At 37.0% G+C, this 14,503-nt stretch overlaps 1 protein-coding gene across 2 annotated transcripts in view; it reads left to right on the top strand.

Annotated features, from left to right (window-relative positions):
- The window catches only part of ITGA8 (integrin subunit alpha 8), a 200,988-nt gene that overhangs the window by 130,813 nt on the left and 55,672 nt on the right, over nt 1–14,503 (top strand). For both annotated transcript variants that reach the window (XM_010365605.2, XM_010365606.2), the window contains exons 23-24: nt 674–754; nt 11,867–11,972. In XM_010365605.2, the coding sequence (XP_010363907.1) occupies nt 674–754; nt 11,867–11,972 (187 nt within the window). The remainder of the gene's footprint in view (nt 1–673; nt 755–11,866; nt 11,973–14,503) is intronic.

The raw sequence follows: 14,503 nt of genomic DNA, 5'->3' as shown, positions 1-14,503 counted from the left end.
GCAATGAACATGATATGCACAGAGTTGTTAAGGAATTTGTCCAAGGTAGAAGTTGCAAAATGAACTCAGTTCAATACCTTTTTGGTTTAGCCATTTTAAAAAGTGTTAGTTTTGGCCAGGCATGGTGGATCGCACCTGTAATCCCAGCACTTTGGGAGGCTGAGGTGGGCGGATCATGAGGTAGAGAGATTGAGACCACCCTGGCCAACATGGTGAAACCCCATCTCTACTACAAATACAAAAATTAACTGGGCGTAGTGGCGTATGCCTGTAGTTCCAGCTACCTGGGAGGCTGAGGTAGGAGAATCGCTTGAACTGGGGAGTCAGAGGTTGCAGTGAGCTGAGACTGAGCCACTGCACTCCAACCTGGCAACAGAGGGAGACTCCATCTCAAAAAAAAAAAAAAAAAAGAAGTGTTAGTGTCTCCAGATATCTATTGTATTTCCAGATAAAGTGTCTCTTCATAGACAGTTGTTACATTACTATTGATCCTCAAAGATCTTAGCCTTTCTCTGTACAAATGGTTACGATTTTGGAGAATGAATACACTTGTTTCCTGAATGATCAGGTTAGTAATGTATGTTGCTCCTGTGATATACAGAATGTTTATGATCATATATTGTAATAATACATCTGAGCAGATAGATTTAAATCACATGTCCCTGTGTTTTAGTTCCAACAAGGACAATCCAGACAGCAATTTTGTGAGCCTGCAAATCAACATCACTGCTGTAGCACAGGTGGAAATAAGAGGGTAAGTAGTAAGCAACGCATTGTAATAGTATATAGCCTTCTGTATGTAGGGTTAAGATAAAATACTAGTGAAAATGATGTGGAATTTTCCTGATGCATTAGAGATCACAGTTCATTTTGGATATTAATTTTCACTCTTTTCTACTGATTGTTATTAGCTTTCCATTGGAAAGCAGAGTAAACCCTAAGTAATAATTAACTCCAAGAATATCAAAACAAGAAATCACTTTATGCCAGGTGTGGTGGCTCATGACTGTTATCCCAGCACTTTGGGAGGCCGAAGTGAGCAGATCACCTGAGGTTAGGAGTTTGAGACCAGCCTAGCCAACATCGTGAAACCCTGTCTCTCCTAAAAATACAAAAATTAGCCAAGCGTAGTTGTGGGTACCTGTAATCCCAGCTAATCAGGGGGCTGAGGCAGGAGAATCACTTGAACGCGGGAGGCAGAGATTGCAGTGAGCCACTTCAGCCTAGGTGACAAGAGTGAAACTCCGTCTCAAAAAAAAAAAAAAAAAAGAAAGAAATCACTTTATTCCCCAAATTGACAGTGTAGTCATCAAACTATAAAAACCAGTTGATAAGAAGCCAGATAAAATAGACAACCATGTGATTCCCTGAAAAAAAGTCTCAATTCTCCAATAATTATTTTAGCATAATGACATTTTAGCCTTACCACGCCACATCTGGAGTTTAATAAATGACTTACTCTCAGATGCAAGGGTCAATTGGATCTATATTTTATATCTTTTTTCTTTGGTCCTATTCTTTAAGGAAGGTGCCAATAAGCAATCAATTGAGAGACGGGGGAAAAGGGTCAAGGAAATGACAACCAGCTGCAAAATCCATGCCTGGGGAAAAAAGAAATCAGAAATGGGTTGTGTGTAGTTCTTATCTTGAATGAAGTTGGACTTCGTTGATTTTTTTTTTTTTTCTGATGATTCTGGTTTTTCAGAACAATCACGGATTTGGCTAAAAATGTCAACTGGTATTTTGGACCAAGTTGTCACTGGGGTTCCAGAATCCTGGTTTCCTTCCTTTTCCACGGTGGTTTACAAGCTTCCGTGATGACATCTGGTATTTCTGCAGGCAGAGCCAGTGCTGCCATGGGTTCTGCCCTGCTGTCCTGGTGCCGCTGGGGCGCCCCCTATCGGATTAGAGAATAATAGCAATGTCTAACATGTACCGTTCCTTTCTGGGTGCTACTCCAAGTTAGCCCACCTTAAAATGAACTAGTATTCTCCTTGTATAGGTGAGGGAACTGTGGCCCAAGGAGTTGAAGGTTAAACTAGAAAATGCCAGAATGTTAATATAGGCAACTGTCTCCAGAGCTCATGCTTTGAAATGATCATGCTATCTATCCTGCCTGGGATATTGTTTTTTGAAACTTATCTACATAAAATCATATTCTATGTATGTTTCTGACTTTTTTCCATTCAAACCAATGTTTTTGAGATTCATTTTAGTGCACATGCCTGTAAGTCATTCATGTCAACTGCCCGAGTGTTGCATTGTAAAACTATATCATAGTTTATCTTATTTTACTTTATTTTGAGACTGGGCCTCACTCTGTCACCCAGGCTGATCTTGGCTCACTGCAACCTCCACCTCTTGGATTCAAGTGATTCTTGGGCCTCAGCCTCCTCAGTAGCTGGGATTACAGGCATGCACCATGCTTGACTAATTTTTGTATTGTTAGTAGAGACAGGGTTTCACCATGTTGACCAGGCTGGTCTCGAACTCCTGCCTTCAGGTGAATCTGCCCACCTCAGCCTCCCAAAGTACTAGGATTATTATAGGCCTGAGCCACCGTGCCTGGAAAAAATATACCATAATTTATTTATCTATTCTACTCTTGATGAAAATGCAAGGCTTTCATTATTTACCTTTTTGCAATTGTTTTTTGTACATATCTTCCAGTACACATGGAGAAGAATGTCAGCAGAGGATATGCTTAGAAGTGGAAATTCAGGATGAGAGAATAGGCTCTATTTAACTTTATGACATAATACCAAAGTCTTTTTCAAAATACTTATGCCAAATTACACTCCCGTAAGAAGTGGGTAAAGTTTCCGTTTCCCCACACTGTCAGCTAACTCTCAACATGGTCAGGTTTTTGAGCCAGAATGGTGGATCAGAAATGGTACCTTACTTTAACTTGCAGTCCCCTGGTACACAATACCAAAAAGAGTTTGGTGTTACGTATTTTTAGTAGAGATGGGGTTTCGCCATGTTGGCCAGGCTGGTCTCGAACTCTGGACCTCAGGTGATCCACCTGCCTTGGTCTCCCAAAGTGCTGGGATTACAGGCATGAGCCACCACACCCAGCCTTTTTTGCACATAGTTCTACTAAAAGAGTTGACTTTTTCTCATTAGTGTACAGAAATTCTTTTCTATTCTAGAGTTTAGGCACTAATCCTTTATCAGTTACAAAGATTGCCAGTATCTTTCAACAGCTTATGGAGTTTGTGGGGTTTTTGAAAAGTCAGATTTATTGGAAAATAAATTACATAAAGTAAAATTCATCCTTTTTAGGTGTCTAGTTGACGAAGTTATGACATCAAAAGAACATACAATGTAGAACAGTACCATCACTCCACATAGTTCTTTTGGACTACTTTATAATCAACCCTTCCCCACCCCGAGACCCTGGCAACCTTGGCCTATTTTCTGTCACTATAGTTTTGCCTTTTTCCATCTATAATGTCATGTAAGTCATTGAGAATGATGCCGGTTTCTTTCACCTAACCTAATGCACTTGAGAAACATCTATGTTCTTGGATGTATCAGTAGACAATTTCTTTATATATATATACTTTTCTTATTATTACACTTTAAGTTCTGGGATACATGTGCAGAATGTGCAGGTTTGTTACGTAGGTATGCACGTGCCATGATGGCTTGCTGCACCCATCAACCCGTCATCTACATTAGGTATTTCTCCTAACGTTCTCCTAACCCTCCACCCTCTGACAGGCCCCGCTCTGTGATGTTCCCTTCCCTATGTCCATGTGTTCTCATTGTTCAACTCCCACTTAGGAGTGAGAACATGTGGTGTTTGGTTTTCTGTTCCTGTGTTAGTTTGCTAAGAATGATGGTTTCCAGCTTCATCCATGTCCCTGCAAAAGACATGAAATCCTTTTTTTATGACTACATAGTATTCCATGGTGTATATGTGCCACATTTTCTTTATCCAGTCTATCATTGATGGGCATTTCGGTTGGTTCCAAGTCTTTGCTATGATGGTTTCTCTTTACTGCTGAGAAGTATTCCATTGTATGGATGGACGTCCAGTGAATTGTTCATTCATTCACTCATTCGTGAACATTTGAGTTGTCTCCAGTTTGAGCTATAAAGAATAAAGCTGCTATAAGTATTCATGTGCAGATCTTTGTTGGAATATTTGCTTTCACAAATGTAATTACCGAGTTGTATGATAAGTGTATCTTTACAGGAAACTGTGCAACTGTTTTCCAGAAAGGCTATACTGTTTCCATTCTTCACTCCCAACAGTCATGCATGAGAGTTGTGGTCATGCACCGTTTTTGCCAGCATGTGCTTTCTGTTGGTTTGTATTTAGTCATTCTAGTGAGCTTATAGTGTACTGCTGAGTTTTTAGTTTTCATTTACTTAATGACTAGCTACATCGGGCAACTTTTCAGTGCTTATTTGCCATCAATACCTCATTTTTGGTGAAGAGTCCCTTCAAACCTTTTACCCATTTATTGGGTTTTCTGTCTCCTTATTATCGAGTTGTAGAAGTTCTTTGTATATTCTGGATACAAAGCCATTTACCAAATATGTGTCCTGTGATTATTTTCTCCCAGTATACAGTTTGGATTTATATTTCCTTAATAGCGATGTTTAAGGAGCAAAAGTTTGATGAAATCCAGTTGATTAATTTTTTAATGGTTTGTGTTCTTTGTGTCCTAATGTGAAACAGCGCTGTTCCAAAGTCACAAAGATTTTCACCTGTATTTTCTTCTAGGAGTTGTATAATTTCAGGTTTTACACTTGGAGCTATAATTATAAGCTAATTGTTGTATGTGGTGTGAGGTGAGGGCCCAGGGTCTTTTTTTTTTTTTTTTTTTTTTTTTTTTTTTTTTGAGACAAGGTCTCACTCTATCTCCCAGGCTGGAGTGCAGTGGTGCAATCAAAGCTCACTGCAGCCTCCAACTCCTGGGTTCAAGTGATCCTCCCACTGCAGCCTTCCAAGCAGCTGGGACTGCAGGCATGCACCACCATGCCAAGTCAATGTTTAAAAGTTTTGTGGAGATGAGCTCCCACTATATTGCCTACGCTGGTCTTGAATTCCTGGCCTCAAGCAATCTTCCTGCCTCAGCCTCCCAAAATGCTAGGATTACAGGCATGAGCCACTGTACCTGGCGCACTTTTACACATGAATACCTAATGCCATTTATTGAAAAGACCATTTTTACCCCCACTGAATTACTTTGGCACCTTTGTTGAAAATCCATTATTATATGTGAGAGTCTATTTCTGGATTTGCTATTCTCTTCTATTGATGTATGTATGTATGTATGTATGTACAGCTATCTTTCTAATCTATATAATAAGGCTTGAAATATAGGAATGTATCCTGAGATTTTGACAAATTCATTTGTAAATTCTAGTAGCTTTTTGTTTGCATATTTCCTAGTATCTTCTATAAAATTGTGTTGTCTGCAAATAAAGACTTTTTTCTTATTTTCCCATCTGCATATGCAAAAGTTTATCCAATTATAAAGTTAGAGGGGACAGTCCCCACACAAGATCATTTGCATTTTTCACACCAACTGCAAATTCAGGTGATTCCCAAAACCACCCTCAGTGTCAAAAATTCAGTAGAAGTACGCAGAACTCATTGAAAGCTATTACACTTACAGAGATTATTACAGAGAGAAGAGACATTAAAATCAGTCAAGGGAAGAAATACTTACTGTGGAATCTGGAAAAGGACCAAATACAGGGCTTCCATGGTTCTCCCCTGTGGAGTTAAGGGATGTTACTTTTCTGCTATTGACATGTGACAATATGCATGGAGTATCACCTACCAGGGAAGCTCACCCAAGCCTCAGTGGTCAGAGTTTTTACTGCAGTTCTACGACATAGGCATGATTGATTGATCATCTGCCCATGTGATTGATCATCTGCCCATATAATTGATCTTAGTCTCCAAGTTGATTGATATGATGTGACCAAAGCTTCCACTCTATATCACATTGTTGGTCTTTCTGGTATGAACAACCCCCACTCTAAATCATATTGTTGGGATATCTATTGTGATTCAAGGCCCCAGGCAAGCAAAGCTATTCCTATCAGGCATACAATTCCAAGAGCTCAGGCATTACCCCCCAGAAGCTGAGGGCCAAGGCCAGACCTCTTCTTGGACAAGATTAAATTATTTGTTACATAGTTATGCCTTTCATTTTTTTTTTCCTTCCCTTATAGCATAGACTAGGAAAATCAGTGCACGATCAATAGAAGTGGTAAAAAGAGATATCCTTGCCTTGTTCAATTTTACAAGAACACCATTCAGCCTTTTACTATCAAGTTTGATGCCAGCTGCAGGGATTTTGTAGACACCCTTGATCAAGTTGAGGATGTTCTCTCTTATTTCTACTTTTCTTGAGAATTTTTAACATGAATGTATGTTCAGTTTTTTCAAATGTTTTTTCTGTGTATATGAAGATGGTTAAATTGTTTTCCTTTTTTATCCATTAAAGTGGTGAACTGATTAATTTTTGGTTTTGAATTTTAAACCAAACTTGCATTCTGGAGAAGAAACACATTTAGTCTTGATGATTATCCTTTTTGATATTCTGGGATTCGACTTGCTAAAATTTTATTAGTGACTTTTACATCTATGTTCGTAAGAAGTACTGATCTGTAGTTTTCCTTTCTCACAATATCTTTTTCTAATTTGGGTGTCAGGTGAGTGCTAGCTCCATAAAATGATTTGTAAGTATTCCTTCATCTGCTTTATTTTCTGGAGTAATTCATGTAGAGTTGGTATTATTTATTCCTCAAATATTTGGTAAAATTCAGTGAAGACTTCTGAGTCTGGAGGGTTTTGTGGGGATTTTTTTGTAGGAAGGTTTTGAACAAGTCAACTTCATTCTTAGACGTAAGGTTATTTATAATATATATTTCTATTTGAATGGGCTATAGCAGTTTCTCATTAAAGGAAGTTGTCTATTTCATCTAAGTTGTTACATGTATTGGCATAATGTTGTTCATAATATTCTCTCACTGTCCTTTTAATAGCTGTGGGATTTCTAGTGATGCCTTCTCCATCATTATTGAAATGGGTAGTTTATATCTTCTCCTTTTTTCTTTCTTTTTTTTAACATTTTCTGATCAGTCTGGCTAGAGTTTAGTGATCTTTTCAAAGAATCCTTTTTTTGTTTTATTAATTTTTCTTTGTTTTCTTTATTTTTTCTTTTTGTTCTATTTTATTGGTTTCAGTTTTTCTTGTTATCCTTTCTCGTGCTTTCTTTGGATTTGACTTTCTCTCCCATTTCTAGTTCTTCTATGCAGAAATTTTATGTTTGACTGGAGACTTTTTTTTGTATATAAGCATTTAGAGGTATAAATTTAGCAGCATACCAAAATGTTGATATGTTGGGTTTTTTGTTATAACTCAGCTTAAAATATTTTCTAGTTTTCTTTGTGACTCCTTCCTTAGTCATGAGTTGACTCACTGGAAGTGACTTGTTTGATTTACAAATATTTGGAGCTAATCTAGATGTTTTATTTTTGTTGACTTCTAATTTCATTCTCTTATCTTTCTCGATGAGAAAATTGCTATTTTTAAAAATCAGAGAAAAAAACACAAGTATTATTTTTTACTATCTTATTTTTACATCTTTTCAAAGCTTATAATTAATGTATATGAACTTTTGTCTCCTTCTTTAGGCTTAGTGTATCTTAGTTTTTCTAGCCAAAAATAAGTTGAAACTGTTTCTTAATTCCAAAATAAATTTAAAAATTGGGAAATATTTCTATTTGTTAGGACATAACTAAATCCAAGACAACTAACGGCTGAATATAACTGTCTTTATTCTCAATATCCATTTTATGAGATTACTATTTTCAATATTACTGTCATTACTTACAGTAAAAAAAGAAGGAAATTTCTATTCACTTTTGCCAATAATCAAAATAGATCATTAAAGTTGGGTTTCTCATATGAATGTGGTTACTTTAATAGCTACATTAATGTCCAACAATTGGCCACAGTTTATTCACTAAGACTGTGTTAAAATCCTTTTTAGCCATTTACATAGTAAAACTCTTTCCTGCAAATATGCAGCAAAACATTGGTTTCAATGTTTAATACATCAAAGAACAAACAGCTACTGTTTGAAAATCTTCCATGTTCTCTCCCGGAAATTTCTTTTTTTTTTTTTTTTTTTTGGTCTGTGGTGTTTATTCTGATGTAATTTATCATGCTTTATTTTAAGCAGTTTTTTATCTACTTTTTTTATAATTAAAAAATAAACAAAAATGGATTTATTTATTTGAGTGGGAAAAAAATACTGAGAATTTTTCCATTTCTTTCAAAGCTAGATAACATCATCTTTAAGCAGATCTGTATGCATTTCATGGTACAAAGGATCAGTTTAGCACATGTCTGTGAGAAGTAAACTTGGCCACAAGAGACAGCACCACATACACTGAGTTCATGAAGAGTAGTAAGAGTGCAGATTTTGTAAAATAATCAAGATTGAATGGGTATGTACTAAGAGAGACCACAAACATGAACAACTGAGGTTTGCATAGGATACTGTCCACAGCAGGTAGGGTCAAGACTGTTCCATACAATACGTGGTAGTCTTTGCTATTTGGGAATGATAGGGTTTGAAAACAAGGATTTGAAACAGGATTCACAACACACTACCAAATCCTCAGATTTGAATTTCCTGATTGCGTATATACTTCAACTTACTGAAAACCTAATTCCTTTATTCCAGAAAAATGAAAACTTAAGTTCACACAAGAATCCACAAATAGGAAGGGGGGAGGGGTGCCATTGGGAGTTATACCTGATGTAAATGATGAGTTGATGGGTGCTGACAATTTGATGGGTGCAGCACACCAACATGGCACAAGTATACATATGTAACAAACCTGCACGTTGTGCACATGTACCCTAGAACTTAAAGTATAATAATAAAAAAAAAAGGCATCATAAGGAAAAAGAGATTAAGAAAGATGATATTCAGGCTGCAAACCTTAAAAAAAAAAAGAATCCATAAATAAATCTTTATAGCAGCTTTGTTAATAATGGCCAGAAATTGCAAACAGCCCAAATGTCCTTTGATGGGTTGATAGTTAAACTAATTATGATACATCCATCCCATAGAATATCACTCAACAATAAACAGTAATGAATAATCGACAGAAGGACCTTTAGGGAAGTATGCAGAGTCAAAAAAGCCAATACCAAAAGATTGCATCCTGTATGATTCCAATTATATAACATTCTTGAAATGACAGAATTATATAAACGAGGAACAGATTAGTGGTTGCCAAGAAATATGGAGGAGATAGGGACAGAGGGAAGTGGATGTTCCTGTAAAAGGGGGTCTTTGTGGTGATAGAAGTGTTCTTGACTATGTCAATGACAATATTCTGGTTGTGATATTACATACAATATCACATTTTGGTTTTGCAAGCTGTTACAATTGGGGAAACTGCTAAATAGTACATGGAATCTCTCCATATTATTTCTTACAACTACATATGAATCTACAATTATCTCAAAATAACGTTTAATTAAAAAAAAAAAAACTAATTCCTTGCTTCTCCCAAAATGCATTTCTCATGTTTGTTGTTACCATTAACAGTACCCCAGTCTTCTTCCTCTCTGAGGGTCTCACTGGGGTAATGTTCTAGCTTCCATCTTAGGATGGAAGGGTATGCAGTGAGGGTTGTAAGATTACCACACTGGCTGTTCATCCTAGGCAAATTACTTCAATATATTCTGTGTTGCTTGCTTTCTTCCTTCTTTCTAAAAAATTCACTTTGAAAACCATGAACACTGATTTAGTTGAGATCTTTAGAGAACCATTCTTTACCATGGTTTCTCTGGATTTGAAGTAGTCTTCAGTGGGTAAATAACTGAGTTTTGTGACCTATGCTTTTTAAATAATTTTGATATGATGTTTTGATAGATTATGTGTTTCTTCATAGACTTCTATTTGATTTTTTGTTACAGAACTATGCCAGGAAATTTAAGTCATCTTCACTAAATACCACTGCAAGCTTAGGAGCCCCGAAGGTGCATTTTATATTAGAAATAGAGTAGATGGTACTTAGGATCCGAGTTCTAGATCTCACCTGCAACTAACCCTCTACTTTCTGTACAACAGTCTTCCTTTCATGTATAAAATGAAGGGTTTTGACGATATCATCTCCATAGTACTGGTCAAGATTCAAATACATATAATTCTATGAACCTAGGGAATTTATGACCAGTCCTGTGGATTGATAACCATAAAAACAAAAGTTTTCAGAGAAAATGTGTTCAGCTTCTGTGCTGTGTTTGTTCTCTCTGCAAAATAAATAAATAAATAAAAGTTTCCCTAGAACCTCACAATAGACAATGGATTGTGAACACAAACTCAACTCTCTGTTGCCAAGCTGAAAGCAAACTCCAGCTTTGGGTGGTGAGATTGTCAAGACAGGAATAGAAACCCAGGCTCTCTGGGCTTCTCTCTGATGAAAGGAGTCTGTCATGATTTAATCAAACCAAGTAAGAAAAGGGAACATAGCATAATGACAAACCAATATAAAGGTAGAAATGTTTGTGGTATCAGTCCAGCAAAGTTGTGCCCTGTTCTTCTCATTTAACATTGCACAGTAAGGACATATGCAAAGAGCTATGCAATTTAGCAACATTTCTGTGGGTTGTCTGTTTTTAAAATGTAGTCATTCCTAGAAAACAATGTAGTCAAATTAACTTTGACCAAAAGCATTTGAGATGTTTTCCAATCATTTGTGGTACACAGACCAAAGAGTTTATCATAATTTTCCAGATGAAGAAAGAGAGATATACAGAAATTAAATTACTTGCCCTAGGGTCAGAATATAACCCAATAAATTTTGCTAACATTTGAAGTTGCCAGAGGCCATGTTAATTATTGGATACCTTCAAAAGGGCACTATGACATCTGATTGCCAAAAGAGATGTTTTCTGTTGAGGTTACTTTTAGTTGAAAGTCTAGGAATTCTTTTAAAGACACATTTTACCTAAAAACTGCTAGAAGATATTGGTTTGTTTTGAGGACTGCCTTTCTTAAGATTTTATAAAAATAACAACTTAGTTTGTAATCAGCTTTTTATATGAAATAATGCCATGTATTGTATGTCATTTATCCAACGCTCATTTTCTAGGTGTAAGTTGCAGGAAAAAAAAATAATCATATGTCAAGTTAATATCCTACTTCCTTGATTACACCATTTAACTCTCTGTCTCTCTCTCACACTTGAGATATCTATAAGACCACTCTATAACTCAATCACACTTTATTTTGTTCTGGCTCTGGGCCTGGCTTTCCTGGGAAGCCAAAGAAATATAGGAAGGAGGAATGTACAATGACCGCTTTTCCACTCTGGTGACTTCAACCAGAAACTGTATTTTTTCATCACTGGACATTTAACACAACACACAGCATCCTAGACTTTTTTTATCTGCAAAAAAGAGTCCCATTTCTTGATATGGCTTAAAGCAGGGATTAAATAACCGCCTCCCCACCCCCACCCCACCACACACACACACGTTCTCACATGTGAAATAGATGGATATATAGGTTTGGTTATTCATCTCAACTCAGGAACACTCTCCACTCTCTTCTTTAGTGCCCACGAGATGAGATACTATAAAATAGTTGCCCTCAGGGTTGGAGAGCCTGCAGTAGCAGTTTCAGATCCTTCACCATGGCTGTAGTCATTCTACTGGATGTCACTTGCAATATTTTTCCCTGTAGGGAATATCTACTCAAATAAATTGAAAGCCACTTTCTTCTGCTTCTGTTAGTGTACTGTCCACTAGTAAAACATTCTTTACCTTGGCCACTGCCAGCAATTAACAGGACATTTCATGTTGCAGAGTGTCACACCCTCCGCAGATTGTTCTACCCATTCATAACTGGGAACCAGAAGAGGAGCCCCACAAAGAGGAAGAGGTTGGACCATTGGTGGAACATATTTACGAGGTAGCCATTGTCTATGTTAAAGTTGTGTTAGGGCTTTATTCTTAAGCCCTGTGCAAATAAATTCTATGTAGCATGATTACTATTATTATTATTTTGAGACAGGGTCTTGCTGTGTCTCCCAGGTTGGAGTACAGTGGTTCAGTCACAGCTCACTGCGGCCTCGACCTTCTGGGCTCAAGCAATCCTCCCATTTCAGCTTTCTGAGTAGCTGGGACTACAGGTGGACAACACCACACCTGGCTAATTTTTGTATTTTTTTCTAGAGACAGGGTTTCGCCATGTTGCCCAGGCTAGTCTCGAACTCCTGAGCTCAAGCGATCCACCCACCTGAGCCCCTCACAGTGCTAGGACTACAGTAGACAGCATTTTAAAAGACATCAACCCAAGTTCTGAGCTGTATATACCACCTAGGTTTGTGCTGTGATGCTATCATATTGTAGTGGGGTGTAGTGGAGTGTTCTGTTGATTAATTCTGGATATAATCACTTGTTCCTTAGTATGAGAGCCATTACCTGGTGAAAACACTTTATCTTGTTATTGTTGTTATTGTTGTTGTCATTGTTGTTTTTAATTATTTCCGTTTTTAAAAATATTTGGACAACCTAGACATAAAAATGGCTAGCTTCCTAGACATTACTTCATTTTTTCCTATATTTCAGGTATCCTTAAAACCCACCCATCTTTTAAACTGAAGGTCACCAACTAGAAGGTACCAGACAGAAAATGTTAAGAACTATTCACTATTGTGCTAATATATATATATAGATAGATAGAGATAAATATATATAGATATATAGATATACAAGTGGCCAGGTGTGGTGGCTCATGCCTGTAATCCCAGCACTTTGGGAGGCCAAGGTAGGTGGATCAGGAGGTCAAGAGATCAAGACCATCCTGGCCAACATGGTGAAACCCTATCTCTACTAAATCTACAAAAATTAACTGGGCATGGTGGCATAAGCCTGTAGTCCCAGCTACTCGAGACGCTGAGGGAGGAGAATCGCTTGACCCCGGGAGGCAGAAGTTGCAGTCAGCCAAGATCATGCCACTGCACTCTAGCCTGGCGACAGAGTGAGACTATGTCTCTAAAATAAAATTAAATAAAATAAAATAAATAAAATAAAAGCATACATAATATATGAGATGGGAATATGGTACATAGATAAAAATAATTTTACTTTTCATCCAAAGAACCCAAATTGGAAATGAATATCTTATTCTGAGATTTTAAATAATTCGTTGATTAGTAAAATATTTTCCAGAAGTGAACCAGTGATGCATAAAAAGGAGTTGATGTTCTTTTCCCATTTCAGGCACTAAGTTGTGAACAGGGAGAGGATCTGTTGACCCATCACCTGAAACATTTAAACTTTTTTTCAGTTAGAAGCCAACATAGATGGCTGGGCACAGTGGTCCAAGCCTGTAATCCCAGCACTTTGGAGGCTGAGTTAGGAGAAGCACTTGAGGCCAGAAGCTCAGGACCAGCCTGGCCAACATAGCAAGGCCCAATCTCTAAAAATAATAATAAAAAAACATAAATAATTTTCTAAAAAGAAACCAACATATAGCAAAGTGTTAGTTTAGTAGTTGTTCAGGTTTTTGTTTGGTATTGCTCTGCTTTTTTTTTTTTTTTTTTTTTTTTTTTTTTTTAAATAAAGTCAATGCTAGCAGTAAAGAGTAGTTATTCCTATTTGTTTTCAAGGAACCAGGCATGGAATTTTGGTAAAACCATGTTCCAAGGCATTCCGTTTGAGGTTCCTTCTCGACTAATGCCTTCTGTTCCTTTCCTATGTAACTCATGCCTCTAATCTAGTAATTCTGACTATGACTTTCATCTTGAGCTACAAGGGACATGAATAACATCCTCTAAGATTAACAATAAAGCCTTTTCAAAAGTGATGAACTGTTTACAAACGTGGGGAAGACGCTTCAACTCCTGGCAGCATCAGCATGAAACCCTCCGTCATCCTCCCAACCTGTGGCCCAGATTCAGGAGTCTTGTCCAAAGCTGGATCAAAGCTTTGCTTTAAGCTCTTTTGATAGCAAAAGGATAACACAGTCTCCAAGGCCATTCTGATTAAGAACCTCACTGGAAAAAAGAAAAAAAAAGCCGTCAAGTAATAAAGTTGTGTGTGCTGGTTTCTGCTCAAGAATGGTATGAACTATGAAAATATATTCAGACTCAATCATTCTCAGGGCAGTTCTGCTTCAAATCTTAGCATAAATGTGGATCATAAAAGTTTAGGGTAGTTACTGGTAGTGCTAAAAGCAATCATCAAATATTCCGTACATTGCTAATCCCATGACTCAAAATATACTATATCAACAGTTGCCAAACTTCTTTGATAAGATGAATTAAATAGGTCATCTAATAAGCAAAAGCAATTATCCATTGTTTTATAGATCACTATACTTTTCAGAACTGAGAAAAAAAGAAAAAGAAGAAAATCCCTGCTGACTTTAAAAAAACCTGTAATAAATGTAAATGCACTCGGTGTTTTGGGCAAACCATTTTGTGTCCTCCAAGTACA

Source organism: Rhinopithecus roxellana, chromosome 11, assembly GCF_007565055.1.
Source record: "Rhinopithecus roxellana isolate Shanxi Qingling chromosome 11, ASM756505v1, whole genome shotgun sequence".
NCBI lineage: Eukaryota > Metazoa > Chordata > Mammalia > Primates > Cercopithecidae > Rhinopithecus > Rhinopithecus roxellana.
This window is presented reverse-complemented; position numbering and strand designations above follow the sequence as displayed.